The 20,575-nt window shown below is 46.2% G+C and overlaps 2 protein-coding genes across 4 annotated transcripts in view; both read left to right on the top strand.

Moving 5' to 3' along the window:
- The window catches only part of unc79 (UNC-79 domain-containing protein), a 96,752-nt gene extending 89,932 nt beyond the window's left edge, over positions 1-6,820 (top strand). Inside the window, exons 56-58 of the mRNA XM_075699716.1 lie at positions 484-561; positions 628-672; positions 4,410-6,820. Coding sequence (XP_075555831.1) covers positions 484-561; positions 628-672; positions 4,410-4,589 — 303 coding nt within the window. The 3' untranslated portion in view covers positions 4,590-6,820. The remainder of the gene's footprint in view (positions 1-483; positions 562-627; positions 673-4,409) is intronic.
- A 1,006-nt stretch (positions 6,821-7,826) lies between these two features.
- LOC142587221 (uncharacterized) lies at positions 7,827-10,350 on the top strand. 3 transcript variants are annotated; one of them, XM_075698093.1, is made up of 3 exons: positions 7,827-7,975; positions 8,100-8,241; positions 9,390-10,350. In XM_075698093.1, the coding sequence occupies exons 2-3, from the start codon at positions 8,228-8,230 to the stop codon at positions 9,865-9,867; spliced, it is 492 nt and encodes a 163-aa protein (XP_075554208.1). In that variant the 5' UTR covers positions 7,827-7,975; positions 8,100-8,227; the 3' UTR covers positions 9,868-10,350. The 3 variants fall into 3 exon arrangements, with proteins under 3 accessions (XP_075554208.1, XP_075554206.1, XP_075554207.1); XM_075698091.1 differs by having other exon boundaries at positions 8,080-8,241; XM_075698092.1 differs by having other exon boundaries at positions 7,827-8,010; positions 8,080-8,241.
- The last annotated feature ends 10,225 nt before the right edge of the window (positions 10,351-20,575 follow it).

Below are 20,575 nucleotides of genomic sequence, written 5' to 3'. Positions count from 1 at the left end.
ATCCTTCACCATATGAAGACCTTCTTTATTTCATTCACTGCACACAACGCTATATGGAAGTCTAAACTGGGCAGCTCGCAAATGAACAAAGATTGGAACGTCACCACAGCTCTGGGTTGGCTTACAACAGGCACTCAAAGTCCCGAATAGCCAACATGCCTGGACTTTTTTCCACCTTCCAGTATTCCAGTATTCATAGTTGCATATTTGATTATAATGCAATATTGAATACTCACATCATTCAGATTCTTCAATTTGAAGCACTGTTCAATTTGCATTGAAAATCTCAAACATTTGCACACTCCTAAGTTATAATACAACAGCGCTATCTTGTATTTCTAGAAATGGTCATCTTTGCTCTCATTAATGTACTTTTCATGCGACAAAAAATGTGTCTGCGGCCACTTGGCGACTTTTGTAACTTCGACATGTATTTACATAACTGTTAGTACTTGCAACCCTCTCTCTCTCTATTTTTCCCAGCTGGCAGAAATGGTGAGCCTGCATTTTTTGAGCTTGATGGAAGCATTGCTGGAATGCAACTCCACAGTCCTCGCAAGGGTAAGTGTTATTGATGTGTGTAAGGAGCACTGCATTTTAATAATGTGTTTTTGCTCACTTTTCCAGCTGCTTCCTATGTGGACACCAGTACTGTACAGCTACCAGGGACAGGTAAGCAGCAATGACAGCTTAGAAATTCAGCTGTGCTTGCACTGGTTTAAAGCTAGCCGAGGAGGTGCTCAAACGCAACTTTCATTGCTCTGACATTCCATTGCTGGCATTTTATGTGCTAGACATTCCATGTGCTAGATGGCAGGTGCTCATGTAATAATGAAAAGTACTGGCATGCTAAAAATTCTCAAATATGGAAAGCGTAGTTTTTAATACGAAAGCATTATATGGCTCATGAAGTGGAAAATCCAGCGGCGTGGCCAGAGATGGTACAAAAAGTCACCTGGTCACAGATACGCGCTCATGCCACTGCTTGCACGTTTGTGATCAGCTGCTACCACAGCTGGCTCTGATGCCACTCATCATGCCAACATTCCCATACGCCCCCCCCTCCCCCCCTCCTCTGCTAAGCCACTGCCGATCAGTACAGTGATTTCAGTGAGTTCTGTCGTGGGCTCCAATCAGCGAACTTTCGACTTCTCAGTCAGTAGCTGCGCCTGGTTCCTTTGGATGTCCACGCGAGTATGCGAATGAGGCCGAGGCACGTGATACAAGAATTTTTTTATTATTATTATTTCAAAAGTTTGTTGAACGCCAAAAACGGGAAAAGCTAGTGTTTTATATGTTAAAATCCTTCCACATATAAAGACCCTGTTTACTTCATTCACTGCATAAAAAAAGAAATAATATTTAAAAAATGATGCAAGAAGTGACACAAGGCAATGTGTAAACAGTACCATTAAGTTTTGTAAAACGAGTCGTCATCGGGAAGATGTCGCAATGCTTTTGCATTCATCCACGTAGGGATGCCTAAGTGCTCTTGACATATTTATTAAAGCCTTTATTGCAAGGACTTGCCACAGCTACCTTTATTTCATGATCAGAACAAAGGCCTCTAAGATATCTCCAATTACTCACGTCCTCCGTCAATGTCACATCTATATAAGAACACTAGAGGCGGCATTTTCTTGTGCATCATTAGATGTAACATCAATGGCTGCGTGTGTGTGTAGGGAATGTGTTGACTCCTCCAGATGTAATATTCCTTGAAGGATACTCGAAACCAACCTTACAAATGATGTGACCATTAGCTGGGGTGCCTCCAAGCATTCAGTTTTATTACTTGAAGCTCGGTACAGTTGATTGCTCGGACTGCTGACACATGTCGAGCAAACAGACAGCAAAAAGACACATTCAGAAGGAAAAATAAGTTTGCGGAGTGCACAGTTTCGGTCTAGTGAGTTTCGGTTTTGCCTTCGGCGTCTGGTAACCACGAATGGCCCTGGTATGCTGCCGGAGGGCGAGACAAAAATAAACGTGGTTTCCGGTTACGGGGAGCCGTGGAAAGCAAACTAGACACTTTCGAGGGGAACAGACATGCTCATGGGGCCTCTACTATGCAGTTATGTATGTATACCATAATAAATAGTTCAACAGTTCAACGTGACCATATAATTACCCTCTACAATTAACTTTATTGCACGAATGGTAGTCTTAAAGGTCCACTGAAGAATATATCAAATCACTTTAGTACGGCAAAGCGTCCTTTCTGAATTCTCATTTCATTTATATTTGGCAAAGCATGATTGAGTTTTACTGGAGAAATGAACACGGATATAGCAAATTACTGGATATAACAAAGTAGACATGAAATGTCTGTAGCTGATATGAGCGTTTAATGAATATATATGCTTACTGCAAATATTGGATATATAATGAAGGCATTTTAGCACCGGATGTGACTCCTTTAAAATTAGTTTTTTTTTTTTGTATTTTCTCATATTTGAGCCATTTTCGAGCAGACAGATTTCTCCGAACTTGCTAGTTCGAGCCTTTGGTTCCTTCAGAACGAAATGTAGTCCTTTTTTGAGTGCTGAGTGTAGTTTGAGAGCTGAGTATATATGTAGATACTGTTGAAATCTGTAATGTCGCAACATACTGATGCAAGAACTTTGTTGTGGTGCGGCTACCCATCTTTCATTTTTGCATCCTTTCTGGCAGCCTCCTCTTGTGGTAACAGCTGCCATTATGCCAGCACAGAACCACAACATACAGATACAGCTTGACCTAATAATTGATACTTTTCTTTTGTGCCCCTTTAATAACTGCTTGAGCATTAGCTCACACATTCTCTTTAGGGTACTGTTGGCATTTCTTGTATGTGTCAAAGTAGTTGCTGTGTTAAATAAAATATGCACAAATACCACAGTTTGGTAAAAAAAAAATGGACAAAAGAAGCACAAAAAACGTTTGTTGACCGTGTACAAGAGTTAGTGTATTTGGTGCCTTTAAAATGTGGAAAACGATACAATGGCCTTACTGGCTGTTGTATCAACGATAGGCTTCGCGAGCGTAACAACAATGTAAAAAAACTTGCAATCTGTGGAAACCTTGCCTTGCATTGTCGGCAGTGTAGTTGTTAGCCTATGTTGTCGCAAATTGAAGCATTGCATAGACGCCATGATAAATGCACCAGCGAAATCTTAGAGGCTTTTGAGATTAACCACTTAAATGTTGATTGCATCACCATCCCATTTCTTAAGCTGTCCAAGAAAGAAATTAATTTTCTTGAAACTGCATTGTAACAAGAATGCACTGGGCAACGAAGTCCTTTTTCCTTTTTTCCTTCTTTTACTTTTTGTCCAAGTGTGCTTTCTTTTCATGGTTTTGTTGGTACTGCCTTATTATTCTGTATAAAAGGCTCAGCAAGATAATAAACATGCCGTTTTTAGTGAGCACAGGGTATGTGTGGTTCCTCACTTGTGTCCTGTCTCGAAGCACTGTTCTTTCTAGGATAATGAACCAAGTAGCCCACCAGTCAGTCCTTGCATGACACATGCCAGCTAGCCAGAAGAAACACTCACTGCGCTCTGGTTTATTTCTTCTTGAATAGCATCATCATACACACCTAGCCTCATTGCCACATATCAGCAGATTTTGTTCTGCGCCATGATGCCACGATAATGACAATGACACCCAGTCTGAAGTTTCAAGACAAACTTGAGTATCAAATTGAAATATCCTCCTGAGACTCCTTGTACATTATTTGCAGATTGACCTCAATCCTTTTTATGGTTTAACTCGGAAACGATTACATAAAGTATTCATACTGATTGCCAAGTCCATTGCATGCACAAATGTATGAAAGTGGTTTAGTTATTTTCTTGCCACCAGCTTCCAAGAAAATTTGCACTATTTGACATAGGCCATTGTGTCCTCACAGACAACAAAAAGCAACCATGAAGTGTGTTTCGAATAGCGCGAAATGACGTGAAAACCTGGGATGCAGCACGCACATAGTAACTCACCAAATGATGTTGCATTTTCATATCAGTTTGTTTTTATCATAACAAACTTGAGTAGATGGTCACTTTGTTCACGTGCATGGAGGTCCTACTCCTGGCATTTAACTGGGATATCTAAACAAAAAACTGGTTTTTCATGTTTGTAACATACCAGTGAGTAAAAATAACCAACTTGCAAGGTAATTATGCTCTTGAGTTGCCTCCAACACTCAGCAGAAAATTTTAGCTTACAAACCTTCATACTTCCTAAAGTTATTCCTAAAGCTATCATCCTTTTGCGTGAGAGAAGCATGCAGTAGAGTTTTTACTACTGTCAAAGTGCTGTGGTTAAGTGCCCTTTACTGTAAACCCTGAAACCAGCCAGTATGCCCTTTTTTATCGCCTGTTGTGGATGGCTTGTGGCCAGTAACAATTCATGTGCTAATGCTGCAGTTGCCGAGCCAGCTGAAGGTGCGGCTGCAGGCTTGCCTCGACTGGCTGCCACCGATGCAGACGCGGGAAGAAGCCACCTTTGTGAGCAGCAACTTCCTGAAGTGGCTACAACGAATCCAATTCAAGATGGGCCAGATCGAGCTACAGTCCTCGGCTGCCACTCAGTTCTATTCTGTCTGAATTCTCAGTTATGTCTTCCACAGGTGCCACACAACCAGTCACTCATTTCGTAGGCGTTGACACCACGTGACTGTGATTTACTCTTTAAGAAATTTGAATACACACTTAAAGAGTGTTTGATTGATCAAAGTGAAGGAAAAGCATTGGAAGAATTATATTTAACACTGAATATCCAAATAAGAAGTATGGTGTCAATCTGATAAACTTTCAGTACTCATACGTACCTATCAGGTCAATGTGAACTAAACTGATTAAATAAGCATATGCATTTTATGCCTGAGTGTATAGGGGCATGAGCAATAACGCATGTTGATAGCATGGAAAATCAGGAAGTTTTCATTTTCATCATAGTTGCAGAGCGCATGAAAGAGGTCTTTTTTTGAGAGCGCTTGTGAAAAGAATCTGCAGACTAATGACTTGTAATGCAGACCATGCAGAGTTCGTTCTTTCTTCTAGCCTTTACAGACCTACAAAGCTGTTGTGTGAACATTACGTTACACTTTCTTTTGAGGGACAGGCAAACAAGGTGAAGTGGTTTGGCAGCCATTGCAAAATGACATCATGGTGTTTTGCACATCCCTGAGGCAATTGTACTAGGCAATTTTAATTGCTCTGAGTACGAGTGATTTTGGAACAATTTACACATTGCTGTACTGCAACAGCCCTAGTAAATGTTGCAAAAAAACTGATATGACGCATCTGTTGGTTCGCACTCATAGCTTTACCCTTTGAGTTGCATGTGGTGGGTGTGGTGTCTGTAATCATTTCTTTCAGCCAGCTTCCTTTTTTTCAAAAGTATGTGAGTCGTGAATCAATTAAAGAGGTAATGAGGGCAGCAGGGCCCTAGGCTATGTGTCATTGGCCACTGACTTGGGTCGTAACCTGGCCCTTGTGTTGGGAAGCTTGCTACCACGAAGGCATTGTCAAAGGCATTTGCCAAATTGCTTTTTGCAGCTACTGTAGGTCAGATGCTTTGTCTATATATACAGTATTTATGCTAATTGTTTGTTCCTGCACAAACATGGCTGTTAGATGTTACCGCTTGCACTTCACGCTAGTGATACGTTATAAGCTCGCCTAAGCTTGGCTGCTGGGAGCTGCCAGTTTTCCACATTGTTGAGTATGATGACGTTGTGAGCGAATTATATGAACTACAAAGTGGAGGAAAGAGTTTCACCAAATGGTGCCATGTGGGTGGTTGGCTGCCATGCTCAAATGTTACAAATGTTATTGACTTGAATACTTGAGAAAGAATGTTGGCAGGCCGAGCTATCACCCACTGTTCCACAAGCACTGATGATACCTATGGTTTTCAGTGACAATAGATGGTCTCATGACCGTTACTCATGTATACAACACCACTGGACAAATACAGCAAGGAAGGCAAATTTATGTGCCAATCTATTATGCAATAAATTAGGAAAATTAAAAATTATATTTTATTAACTGTGCTACAAGTCACTTTTGCCTGGGAGTTGAATAAACCATGCCTTGCTAACTTAATTTATTGCCATGGATATGCATACGTGCACAACTATAACAAAAGTTCTTTGGCAAAGATTCAAACAGAAAGATACAGGCCATGGGGGCATCTTTGTTTATAGTTCTGTATCCTGCTAAACTGATGACAGTGTGTGTCAGATTTGCAAGAACAGTTGTATGAGTCACCATCTATGCTACTTTTCTAACTTTTCACTTGTTATATGTCATTTTCACTGAAATTTCCTTTTCTTTCCACTGATGGCATGCCCTGCCTGCCTAATTATGATCACTTAATTACAAAAGCCTTAATTAGTGCTTAAGCGACATAAGATGTTTTTAAAACTTGTTGAAATTGTTACTAAAGGCTTGAAAGCCTGTCTGGAACTGAGCCATCTCATGTGACATCAAATGAAAATCTGGAGGATTTTTTTGTTGTTGTTGTTGTTATTTGTGAGCTGCAGAATTATGCCTGCAAAGTTTGTTATTTGACTTTCACCATGTGTCTGTTTCTAATGTCATTTTACAATTCTCGGTGGTTTTTGCATACTGTTAGTGGTGTTGTGATATGTGAGCGTTGCATCGAGTGTAACAAAGTGTTACAGGCAGCAGCTATGCAAATGTCATTTTGCTATTGTGAGCGTTGCTGTAGTTGCAGCTTGCTTGTGGTGATATAGTACTGGCAGCTGTCAGTATGTATCTGTCATAGGAATATCATGCAAAATAAAACGCCTAGCCGGTGCATATACCTACTTTTGCATTTGCTTATGTGTTACATGTCACACAGACCCCCCCCCCCCCCCCGCCTCTTATTTTTATAATTCCTCAACCTGTTTTGTTTCAGTGTGTAAAGAAAATATAATTTGAGCTGTCCTAGTAAATAAGGCTTGTACAATGCCAAAGAGGCCACTCTCAAGAAGAAGCTTGGCAAGGCAGAAAAACAGGAAAAATCAAGGACAAGTGGCGACGCCATCTTGATGTTCCCGCACCAGCTCACTTTGACGTCATGGATTTTGACGGGCCTGGGTAATTTTTATCGTTGAAGCTGGACTACAATTGTTTTCTAAAAGAGCCAGATACCGAACTTTGCAAGTTTCAGTAATCTTTAGTGAGCCACAATCGCCAAAATACGAGAAAATACTTTTAAATCCGTTACGTCACACGCCTTGCCTTATATTTGCCCGCGACGCCACATTGTCGCACCAGCGCTGAGGCTTCGGCGCGAAATTCAATGAACTGGACTTCGCTGTTCATTCTGTCTTTTAATTAACAGGCTGCGCAACACTGGGCACGTGACCTCGCTAAATGTCTGTGTACCAGGGATGCGAGGCATAAAACGGCGTGCGACAACCTCACGCCCCCTCTGTTCGAAAAAAATTCCTGGCTACGCCACTGAAACCAACTAACGCAAGTAGACAGAAGAGTTGCGTTGATGGATGGGTACATTAAATGCCGTTTAGCGTAATCAGCGCATATCTGTGCAGCCCCTCCCGGCGAGATTGGAGCGCGCGGACACCGATTCTGCGATTTTTGAAGCACGCCCATTCGAGATTCTAATGTGGCGCCATATCGATGACATGCCGTGACTTGCAGCTCGCAAAGGGGTGCGCTACCTAAATATTCCGCAAATAGTACGTCAAAAATAACATATTACAATATATGCTTTTCTAGAAACGTAATTGTGCGACGTTGTGCAATAAAAAGCTTTTCGTACTAATAAGGTACCAGGTGGCGCCACATGTAGCGATAGCGCTGTGCTTCGCGCGTTTTTCAACTGTTCCGGAACTTTTCGGCAGCGGCGGCGGTTCGTGTAGGCCACGTGCAGGCGTTAAAACGTGCCTACGGCACGAATAAAAGCACCGTAAAACTCAAGTGAAGACCAGCATTCTGAAGACGGTCCTGTGGAAGTAAGTGGCAGAGGTCGTTCTTTCCGGTGTGCAAGGTATAATTCCCTGTTGCTTGTGAAGCTTTGCAGCTACGAGTTGCCCAATGGGTACTTTGTTTTGGACAGACGGTGTCACTGCTGTGCAGAAGCGGAGCGGAAGCCGAGGAGGAGAGCGATTGTGACGTTTGTTCCTGGCCGTATTTCGGGCTCTGAGCTGTACTCCCTGCAGGGAAGCAGACATACACTCCCCCTTCTGACATTCTGCTGGGACACCATGCAAACAAAACCGTAAGTTTAATAACCTGGTAATGGCGTCGTTCAAAGGAAAACGCGTGCATCGCCTCGCTATATCCAACAATCCTATTAAACTGCATGTCAGTGCGAGATTCACAATTTAAAAAAAAAAATGGCAGGATGATAATCGACATAGTGGTGTTCAGTCTGCAAAACCCAAAGGAATTTCTTTCTCGTCCTCACTTCAATGTGCAAGTCAGCACAGGCTTTTGGAAATCTCCCGAATTTCATACCTCGGGTGGAGAATCTCACTCAACTCGCTTCATTCACCAACCACTGTTGTAGACTCTTCGAACTGCTTCTGTTTGTATAATAAAGATGTTATGATTAAGTGCTTAACACTCTAGCTGTGGCAGTGGGCATGGCATGATAAGTTTTATTTGCCAATGGAAAGTCACTTTCAGGGATCGAACAGCAGTTTTGACAAGTAAAAGAGTGATCTATTCCATGTTTTGTTTGTAATCAGGCTCAATGGATGGGACCTATGACTATCGTTAGTTTTTATTGGAAGCATTTTAGTTGAGTATGCATTTCGTAGTTGAAGCATACACTTTCATCAAATGGTGCTATGTTATTTATGTTCTGCATGCAAGAAAATAGTTGTAGGTGCCATTTTTATATGCAAATTTTACTGCACGCAGCATGTTTATGAAAACTCAAATACTTAGGTTGTGCTAACATTGTCTTGCTCGTCAGTGTAAGTACGACTTATTTAAAGGATTGCAGACAAATCACCTTTAATTCCGCAGTTCTAAGCTTTCATTTATTGAAGTCAAGGACGTACCTTGTGTTCAGTGAAATGTAGAACGTGCTGTGTGTTTGGGAATGACCAATGTGAACTAGTATAAAAGAAAAGGGTGACACTGAAGTGTTATGTGTCAGTGAAATGTAGAATGTGCTGTGTGTTTGGGAATGACAATGTGAACTAGTATAAAAGAAAAGGGTGACACTGAAGTGTTATGTGTCTTCATGTGTCATGTTTTATACCACTATTCTGAGATGCATATTTACTGATTTCCTAGGAATTGTACATTTTAGTTAATGAACTTTATTTTGATATTGTTGAAGCCATATACTGAGGACATATGTACAGGCAAAAATATCTACAAGACCACGTCTTTTTATTTCTTCAAATGTACCAGCACATTGGGCAACTTTCAACTGCCTAGCCAGCAGCAGCCTGTCGCAAGCCATGAAGAAGAGCTAAAAGAAACGCCAGAAAACATGACCCAGTCTGGCCCTGTGGACATTCCCGAGGCACTCAAGTTCAAGGGCGAGGAGGATAAGTCAGTGGTGACGGGGGTGTCACTGCCATCGTTGGCCGCACCTGCCCCTAGTTTACATGCATCCTCAGTGGCGGCAATATCAACATTGTCCGTGTGCAGAAAACGAGAGGGTCAGGCCACGCCTGCAAGTAAAAGAAGAAAGCGAAACCATGATAATGTTCTGGTGCAGCAGCTGGGGCCCCGCATGTCCAGTGCCCTGGAAGTTACCCCGCTAATAGATGACCTCGAATTGTTCGCAATGTTGCTAGTCCGGCTCATGAGACTAGTAAGCGTTGACAAGCAAATGGACTTGCGCATAGAGATGTTGCGTACTATCGAGAAATATATGGACTAATTTTTCTTTCATATTTGGCTCTATCACTGGGCCTTCATAGTGCTGATGACACATTGGCTTGGGAAAAGGAACACATAACAAACATGCATTGTTCATGCTATCTGTTGCTTTTGCTCATCCATGTGTATAATGCACCACGGAGGTGCAGTGAAAGTGCCAGCCAGCCGATTAAAACATGTTTGCTAAATATATTTATTTTCTTTTATATTTCTTTCCACCTCAGTTATATCACATCACATTCCATGAAACTTATATGTGCCACTTAGGGTTCAGCGGCTCCATGCCATAGCCTTTGAATCGGGCATCTGCGACTGAATTTATGGCATTGCGTGTTTAGTTTGCATTTACGTGGGCTGGTTGGTATATGGTAGATATCAACTGCTATTGTTTAAGACTACAAGTGTTTTATACCTATTGCATTGTATTTCTTTGTTCCCTGTGTTACTGCAACGGCACCAATTAAAACATTTTTAGAGCGCAGCTCTTAATGACCCGTTCCTACCGCGAGCGTTGGCGGCGTAACTGAGCGAACGAGCACAACAGCGAAAGGTGAAAGAGCGATCGCCGAGCGGCAGACGAAAGACGTGAGCCGCGAACGGCAGAGACCAGTAAAAGCGGCCCCTGCAGTGACGTGCGCGCGGGAAACGGGTTTCATGCGAACCCGCCCGACCGTTCGTTTCGTACCATCGTCTGCTCGCGTCAGCTCTCGGTTGTGCTTGTTTGCTTTGCTTGGTCTCGTTCGCGCTTGTTTCGATTATCATGATTTGCTATTGTTTTGTAATCTGATTGTATGCGTGATGCGAGTTGTGTAGTACTTTCTGGAAGCCAAGCGACTACACTGGAACCTTCGATGAGTCATGTATAAAAACCGACGCTGCTACATGTCTCTCAAATTCTTTGCCTCAATATATCACGAAACGAAAACACTTATAGGGCTGTGCTCAGATTTCGCATTAGGGAGTATCGTAATCGTCGGTTAATTTTTTTGTGGTTCCGAAAGAGCATATAGTGGTTTATGAAAAACGCCGTAGTGGAGTGCGCCTAATTAAGTTTACCACCCGAGTTTCTTAGATGCGCACCTAAGTCTAAGTTCGTGAGCGTTTCTTGCATCTCGTTGCCTCAGAAATGCGGCCACCGAACCGCAACCTCGTGCTCAGCAGCAGCAAAATGGCATAGCCACCTCGGCGGCACAATCAGTGTAAACGCTGTTTTAAAACTAGTGTACAATATTGCGTTCTTGTTCCGACTATCTCGTATATGTATTTCTGCATTCGTTATTTCAGTTTTAAGGAGGTGTGATTGCAGTCGCTGACCGATTCGGACTCGCCGGGGACCACGGCAAACTCGGAATAATCGGGAGTCCGAAATACCGGATTCGCCCGAAAATGACAATTCCACAAATGGTCAAGAGTCGCAGTTTCGCCCGAAAGGCGAAGCATTGATTGCGATAGCAAATTAGTGGACAGCTATGCGATGTGAGGTTAGTAGTTATATCGGCCGTATAAACTTGTAAACAGGCATACTAACCAAATTAACAAGCGTAGTGTCATGCGTGCACAAGCAAACGTGAACATCATTGCAATCGATGACCGCGGAAACTCGCTGCCAAAACGCTGCAGTTAGGAAATGCGGCAGCAGCAGCGAGCGAATATACCTTCGTGCTGCCGCTCGCATCAACTAAGCCGCGAAAACAGTGCAGCGCGGACTCGATGCCCGTCGCAGATAGCTTTCAAGATGCAACGGCCGGTAGCGCGCAACCGCTCTAAGTAGAACGCGCGCCCCGCCCCCTCCATACTATCCCCCTGTAGCCTTGCGCGCGACGGAAGACTACGCACTTCCTCCCCGCTTTCCTCAGTTGCGAGCTTGAGCCGCGATGGCCGGCTCACCCTCGCACGCTTACACTCGCACATACAACGCGCAGCGACGATTTTATCGCCCTTGGACTATACGGAACCTCACGGCGACGCCGACGGCAGAAATGTGCCTGGTGTGTCCATATCGTGGCGATGTTGAGGAACACAGGCTCATAAAAAAAAAACGATATTAAGGGCAGACCTGTGCCCACAACTCATAACGTTCCCACTGTCGTGAAAACGCCCGTCAGTCGCGTTCCAAAGCTGGCTTCGAACTTCTGTCTTTCTCCTCGCGTGATCCCTCGTGCTCGTGGCGCATGCTGGCCGGGCCTGACCGGCTACTCGTGCCACGATGATCGCTGCCTGTTGTCACTGAACTACACCACGGTACGGTGCGCACAGTGTCCAATACGAAGGGCCAAGTAATGTGGCCAAGTTGTCGCGGCAATATAGTTACCATCGCAATAAAAGATGTACCGCATTGTCGGACCGTCACTTTTGGGCGCAAGACGCATCGGCGCCTACGAGCCACGGCACTGGCACAGTGCCAAGGACGCTATCTTATCACAGTAGGAAACGCTGCCGCCCGTTGACGTGTCCGGTGCTGGTCTCGCGAAAAATGAAAGCATATTCGAAAGCGATCTTCCAAGAATGCGGCCCACGTTTGTCACCGTGTTGCTGCGCGCGCATGCGCTTCCCTTTGAGCCTTGACAGCTCGTGGCCGCAATTTTCTAGCAATGCCTTTTATGCTATACGCTTTTCGTGCCTCGTCAGTGGCGAGCGATGTTCCCCGCGTAGAAACGAACGAAAGGCATCGCCACAAAATCGCAGCCCGGCCGGTATTTTGTAGCGATGCCTTTTCCGATTCTATGCTTTTTAAGGCTTTTCGCGCTTGGCCAGTGGTCGGAGCGACGGTCTGCCCACATTATCAACGGGATCAGGCGGCCGTGTGTGGTGGATGATAAGAATAGCATAGAATGAGGCATAGCTACAATATAGCGGCCACCTATCAGGACCATTGTCCTGCTGTCACTACAGCGGCTACAGATGAAAGCGCAGTCAATGTACGCACCGAATATTAATTGGCGACTAGTAGATCGACTAGGCTACGATAGTTTTGGTTTAGAGGAAGGGCTAGCGACGTATCAAAACGAAAGGGGGCATTACCTTTAATGAAAAGGATGGCTCAGTGGCCTATGCATGGGTGCGGGTCAATGGCAGGGATCGTAAAACAAAGCAATACAAAAAGCATAATAAAGACAAACAAAACATTACACGTTCATAACCTGCCGGCCTCTCGCACAAACTCCCATAAAGAGTTGATAGTTCGCCGGGCGTCGAACTGAGGGGCTGGCGTGGTCCATGCTTCAGTGAGGCAATGCCGAATCCTTTGTGTTTGTCTCTTACTGTCGCTAGTCCGGGACAGACCCACAATAGGTGCTTGACTGTCGGACAAGCATGTACGTCACTGGTGTCGAGGTCACGTTAGGCTCCGTTTCTTCGTCCTCCTCGTTGTCCAGGCTCTGGTACCGGCGCGTCTTCCTCGCCTCTCTACTCACTAAGCACCACTCCAGTAAGATCAACCTTTATACCGACTCCAGCAAAGCCATTCGCAACGTACAACAACGACTGTTGGAAACAAACCTACATGACATCTTAACAGAATCCTGTAACCGCAAACCGAACATTACAATCACCCTGCGTTGGGTGCCTGGTCATGCTGGGATCGAGGGAAATGAGTTGGTTCATCAACGTGCCCGCGAAATTAACCTCCGGGCGCCCTCGATTCCCTGGCCAAATCCAACAACAGTGGAAGACGCTGCCACGTACAAAGCGCAAATAGCTGATTACTACAAGAACCTCAAGGAAAACCGTACTACTTTGCCCCAACCTCACTCCTCACTCAACATGGAACAAGCACATGTCCTTCGTAAAGTTCAAACGAACACTCTTCTCACGCCACTAATGCTCTACAACTGCGGTTGGCGTAGCACAGCTCACTGCCCCAACTGTCCGGAGATAAGGGCAGGTGCAGAACACATTCTGTACTCATGTAACACTGCCATTACCTCTCCTTATTTTCCTTACCCTCCCCCTCCTTCCTGGAGTGCTTGGCTTCACTCGGACTCGGAGGATGAACAACGAGCCTTAGCGGGGCAGGCGCTCCACTTCACTGGACCTTAAATAAAGTTTTTTTCCTTCCTTCCTTCCTTCCTTCCTCGAAGAGGCGTGCGCGCGCCACTTATAACCAGGACGTCTTCGGTGAGTGCTGCGCCCGTCCTGGCTTTGTGCACCAGGACTTGCGCGCCCCGAGGAAGGCCCTCGGGCAAAGGGCAGGCATTATGCGGTACCTTCGGCTATAGCTTCCGTTTTGCTTGCAGTTGGAGTCAGTCGTGCACAAGAATGAGAGGGACCAGGTCCAGGGGAGATGAACGGGAACATCCGTGCTGCCCGAGTGCCCCGGAACTTAGTCCACTCGCACGCCCGTGCCGTAATCCCGATGAAGGGATGCGCATGCGACCTTAATATCATGCGCCCACGTGCCGACTCTAGGCGTCCCCGTGAGCGCCTTTAGGGCTTCCAAGGAGTCTGTGAATATTGTGAACTCTTCGCTTCTGTGGTCTTCCGCACTTATTTCCGCCTTTCCTGTAAGCCTCTCTATGGCAAATAGGATAGCCTGCAGTTCAAGGGAAAATATCGCTATTTCTTCACGATCTCGGTGGCCAAATTAGCAAATGGTCGTGCAGTCGGCGTCCGAAATTTCGGTCGTCTTTACACATTAAGTCTATGGGAGTATTGGTGGTGCGGCGGAGGTGTCCGAATAATCAATCAATAACGTTGTGTGTCCCTTCTTCGTTCGACGTCCTGTCTTTGTGCGCGCAAAAGTCTAATAAGAATCAAGCAAGTTCGAATTGTCGCTCCGGCGACTGTATACGTATATTTCATAATTTTGGGCATACGGGCGGCACTAGGTGGGCGACAGAGGATCTAAAATTGCTACAAGAATATTAGAAACTGCTCTGAATGGCTGTCAGTACATTTATTAGACGTCTCGGTGCTTGTACTGTGTGACATGAGACGGCGCGTAAACTCGTGTACAATGAAGGAACGCGTACTATGTCCCGTAAAAATGGCCCATTTCCGCGCCTAATGTGCTTCGCTGCAAAACACGGCTGCAGAGCGGTGAAGCTGCGTGTCTACACACAAATGGCTGGAATTGAAATCTGACTCCGGCTAGCCATTTATGGGTTGGCTAAGAGCATAATAACAATTACAATGTGACTGCGCTGCATGGCGCGGCTCCTTCTTTGGGGGTGGGGTTTGGGCAGTTTTTCTCGAGACTTTATGGCCGTATCCGTTCGATCGGGAGGATCGGTCGGAAGTCCCCCGGGCAAATCGGTAGAGTTGGCGCGTATGGTATTTATTTTATTTTTTTTCGTTGTATTGTGTATTACTGTACTTTGGTCTCTCACCTGTCATATATTTTGGTGTGTTATTCTTCTAATTCTTTGTTGTGATTCTGCATTATCCACGTTTTAACACGCAGGTTGCTTGTCATTGGTATTTCTATTTAGGTTTTTTATGTTGTGCTTATTGGTTGTTTTGTATTGGATAAGTTTCCATGTGATCTATTTTAACTATTTATACGGGTTTTGATGTTTATTGTTTAATTTTCTTATTTCTAAACCCTCACGTAATTCCTCATGATGGGGTCATGTTGGGTATCTTTAAATAAAAAGTTCGGCAGCATGTTACACTCCTGTAGCACGTGAAAGCGAAAGCCTGCTGCACACGTGACAATGCATTAAATTGTGCGATCGGAGGGGTCAGACTTGTTGCAAGACATAACGAGCCACAGTGTGAAGTAAACGTATGGCTCTGTAGGTTGTGGGGATGCGCGACTCTCGCGCGTCCCCTGATATGTTTTTCCCGCATGGCGCGCCTCCTGTAATCCGGCTTCGCCGCGTGGCCTGCGTGATGCCCGCGGCGGTCGATGTGGTTGGGGCGCAGTGCGAGAGATGGCGCGAGTGTTGCGTTGCTAACGCCGTCTCACGGCAGGGTTACTTGGGTGCGCAGGGGAGACAAGGCGCTCTCTCTTTCCCGGCGGGTCGGCGCACGGCGTGGACGTCCTGCGCGCGCGCGGCGGCCCATGCTTCTGCGAGACCGCCTCGCGTGTTCGCCTTCGAACGCACGACCGTTGGCGTGACCGAACACGCGAACGACCAGGCGTTGGGATCCAGCATGGGGCGAACATATTCGCTCGTTTTCCGGTCGCGGTGAGTCGGACTTCTAGATTTGTCGCGCGCCCATCGGCATGTTTTGTGGATAGCAACTCGGCTAGCAGGCATGCATTGATCTATGAAAGGTGCAATAAATGCCCTTGTGATTGTTTGCACTACTGTGTTGTCGTTCCTTTGTCCCAAGAGCACGGGTGTGGTGAGAGACCCCACAAGGTCGACGTCCTCAACTACACATGTGAGTACCTATAATGCACTACCTCAATGTTATTTCGCTCTTTGTTTCGTTCCTTCTTTCGTTTCTTCATTCATATTCATCCATTGCATCTTTGCTTGCTTACAGGGGTATGAGCCATTCCTGATGATATTTTCTGCATCACTGGAGAGAGAGAGAACAACTTTATTGAAAATGCCTGCAGAATCGGTTAGGCTCCCTCCACGCAGGGAGGACAGGCTTTTACCGCGACGCGGCCACTACGTCAGTCTCGTGCGTTGTGCTCATCGAGGTCTTGGTTCCTCGCTACTTCCGCGGGTCCGAGAGGGCCGCCGCCCCCTTCCGGGGGGTGCTGCCCCCCATCTCCTCGGTTTCGCGCGGTCGCTGCCTCTCTAGAGCTGCCGAGACCTGCTGGACGGCCTTGAGTTGTGTCTCTTGATCATGGCTCCTTGTTGCAGCCTCTAGCTGCGGCGGGATCGTCGCCTTCTCGCTGGCTTTTTTGCGGGTATGAGCCATTGAAACAAGCCACTTAAGGCGTTCACCTTAATATATTTGTCCTTTTGTTTGCATTTGGGAATGAGTGCATGCACAAAAGGCAAAATGTTTTCGGTTTGGTGGATGGCCACAAGTCCCACAGTTCAAATCAAATGCTCCTCAAAATCAATGTTCCAGACTTTCTCAAAGGAGATTTACTGTGCACTTCACATTGTGGCCAAACCGATGGATACACGCACGTTATCACTTGAAACTTCAAGCAAGGGTGGCATGAAATTGATGTGAAAAGAGCACCACACTTCTATAGCCCCATGTTCAATTGCGCTCTGTATAATCTTCTTTTCAATTAATGTTGACAGCCTGTTTCTTTTTTGTTTCTTTAGAAGACTTGCTGGGTATGTTACAAGTATAGTGGCGTTATATTACGTGGTTTCTTACTCTAAAAACTGTATTTATGAAGCAAATATATCGGCTTGTATGCATCCCGTCTGGTCAGTCGATACCGAAGTCTGTCTACAGAAATATAATTGGTGAAACGTGTACAAACAGTTACGTGCTTTACCGTTGGCACACGGAATCGTGAACACAACAACGCGTTGCAGCAACTTGTACTGAGTACCACTTTATGCAAAAAGGACTTCGCATCACGTGCAAGCCTCCTGTCTAATAAAGGCTTTAAACCGATGTCGAACAGGACAGACTTGTAGTCAAAAACTACGTCACCCTATGTGTCTGCCGTACGCTACACGCGGAAATTTCCGTTGCGCATTTTCAATCAGACTGCTAAATATATAAAGAGAAGTTCCATACCGCAGAACCGAACTCACAGTTGGGGCCGAATGAGAGCTTAACAGAGGCTGCGTAAGCAATACAGAATGCGAAATCTTTTCGTTATTCGACAAAGCATTCCCCCCACGTGATACGAAAATCCCACTTACAGCGCCGAGAGCGCTCGTTCGGGCCATCCTGCAGAACGGCATACGTGAGCGGAAGAATTGCGCCAAGCCTGCGCCGAAGCAGCTAGCAGCAGCCTCGCTATAGTAAAGCAGAAACCTAAACCCCCGCTATCGTCGTCGTCATGATCAAGAAGCTGAACCGAGTGGTCATGGCTACAGTGTACTAGAATAGCTTCTAGTTCACTGTAGTCATGGCCACGGTTGTGGCCGGTGCGAATAGGTCGGCGTACCATTTGCTGCGTTTGCTATTTTCGCATTTCTCTCTGGCGGACGTTCCAATGTTGTGCCGCATTGCGGTCTCGTGTTTGTGGTGCACTTCCGTATACCTCGTACTTCCGTGGCGTGGAGCTCGCTCGAGGGGTTTGTCAGATGAAAAAAAAAAAGGAAATCGTGCAGGAACCGTGGACGACGGTTGTCAATATAAGCGACTATAGCCCGAGCGAGCGAACCACGGTGTAAGAATATTGCGGAGCGAACGAACGAGCAATTTCCTTGCCGATCGAGCGCCTTTAGAACCTTCAGACACGTCCTACAGTTCACGCGCAATAGCGCGTACGTGTAACAAAGAGCTGCAAAGCTTGTTCGGCTACGAACGCGCCTTGCGCCGCGGTTGCGCGAAAGGTCTGCCAGTGCCTTATCTTTTTCGTTTTATCCTTATCCTCCTTTTCCTTTTATCCTTTTCCTTATCCTCCCTTTTGCGCCAGTGCCTTATCGGAAGTCTGTGACCAGCGACCGCCAGGTCGGAGGAGGAAAAAGAGTGTGGAAGACAGGGAAGTGAATACTTGCTGATAATTTGCCATTAGTCGGGACCTTGCTCGCCACCCTGAACGATCGGAAGAGCAGATGGCGTCAATAGCGTAGCCAGGGGGTGGCAGCTAGGGAACGCGCCCCTCCCCGTCACCGAAATTTGCTGCGCCGATCAACTTCAAGAGATACAGAGGACCGAAACAATTCCGGACGAGTATCGCAACACACTAAAAGTAGCACCCATACCCCGGAACATGGATCCCAACCTACACAAAGCACGCAGAGAAGCGAGGGCTGAATACCTACAAAAGACACCAGCACCCCAAGAAACGACGGTATACGTGGACGCAGCCACATACGCCAGAGCAGCGGGGCAGAGCAACAGCAACGCGGTAGCAACGGTGATTGATTCGAACCTACGCGAGATCACCAGCGCATCACCGCAAGGGTGTACGATAGTCGAGGCTGAAGAAGCGGCCGTCGCTCTAGCGGCAGCGGAGGGATATCGGTCTAAACGGTCTCTAACAATCCTTACAGACTCACAAACGGCGTACCGAAACTACCTACGCGGCAGAATAGGGCACGGAGCGCTCCGCATACTCCGCTCCGGAGACCACATAACACAACGACAAACAAAAGAACCAATTAGGCATACGATAGTATGGACGCCGGGACACACGGGAGTGGCAGGGAACCAAGAGGCGGACAGGATAGCTCGAGGGTACACTTATTACCGAGCATCCAATGTAGGCGACCTCGAGGGGACCGAACCTGTACTCCAAGACTATTCGGCGATACTAAATTACTACAAGGGCTGCAGAAAGCGGTATCCACCACCGCACAACTCCCTTAGCAGAGAGGACTCTGTCGCGTGGAGGCAGCTGCAAACGGGCTCGTACCCGAACCTAAACGTACTCAGCAAAGTTTATCCCACACAATACAATGACAAATGCCCCTGGTGCCACGAAACACCCACGCTGTATCACATAACGTGGGCATGCCAGAAGATAGACGTGGTACCCGTTATACCAAACCCGAGTGCGGAGCAATGGAAGGGAGTGCTCTCCAGCGATCGCCAGGTCGACCAAGAAGGTCTGATTCGGCGAGCACAACTGGCAGCAGTATCCAGCGGAGCCCTGGACTAAGGGCAACCGACCGTTGTGCTAGAAGATGGACGAAGCCATCTGAAGACCGCAGAAGACCAGCGAACCTAGAGCCGATAATGTTGTTCACTCACTCACTCACTCACACTCCCCGTCAAGTGGGTGCCCCGAAAACATAGTTTTGGCTACGCCACCGGATTCCGTGGTTGTAATTTAAACGGCCTTCACGTGACCCAACGCACAGTTATGCAGGAGACTGCATGTTAGAAGAAACCTCTTGGCATCTTCACTGTAACTTCAGTTTAGTCGTGCATGTCCTTTGGTCTTCCATACATATGCGCGTTCCGCGACGTTCTTTTTTTCATATTTATTTATTTATTTTCGCTTGAAGCACGCCGAACGTGCAAACGCCTGTTGAAAGTCGGAATGGTATATAGAAGCGGCTTTATATATACCGCGATGTGCGCACAGGGAAAGTCATTCTATCAAAAATTATGTATACTAGCCTGGTTATTTTTGTCCAGAATTCCGCATTGATGCGCTTAACGCTGACTGTTCTATCTTTGTTGAAGACGTCAGGTAATATTAAAATAACATGTTGCATAGGTGTAGGTTCGACAGTGCGCCAAAAGTGCTTATCGTTGCGCCAAACCAACTTTCTTGCCTGTGCCATGATCTACGTCGGAAGGTTAAATATGGCTGTTCCACCACTATTCAGACTTAGGTTCAGGAAGTAATTTAACCGCTGTGTTGCCCTCCAACCGCAAGAGAGAGAAAGGAGGAAGGAAAGGCAGGGAGGTTAACCAGACTGAGTCCGGTTTGCTACCCTACACGTGGGGAAGTGGAGGGAGAGTGAAAGAGAGAGATAGAAGACATGAGTCTATATCGCACTTTGACATGCACTAACTTAGGTGCAGGATGTCTACAGTGGGGCACTCAATTCTGTTGCCTTCAGATACTGAAGAAGCGCTCGAATGGCTTTCTAGGCTAATGAACTGTGAGGCCAGGCTCCCAAGATCTTTGCTTCTATGAATGGCCTATCGTCCAGTCTATTCAAGGCACGCTGGATAGTCTGGAAGCAATATTCGAACGTTGTGGTGTG

The sequence above is a fragment of the Dermacentor variabilis genome, chromosome 7 (assembly GCF_050947875.1).
Source record: "Dermacentor variabilis isolate Ectoservices chromosome 7, ASM5094787v1, whole genome shotgun sequence".
NCBI lineage: Eukaryota > Metazoa > Arthropoda > Arachnida > Ixodida > Ixodidae > Dermacentor > Dermacentor variabilis.
This window is presented reverse-complemented; position numbering and strand designations above follow the sequence as displayed.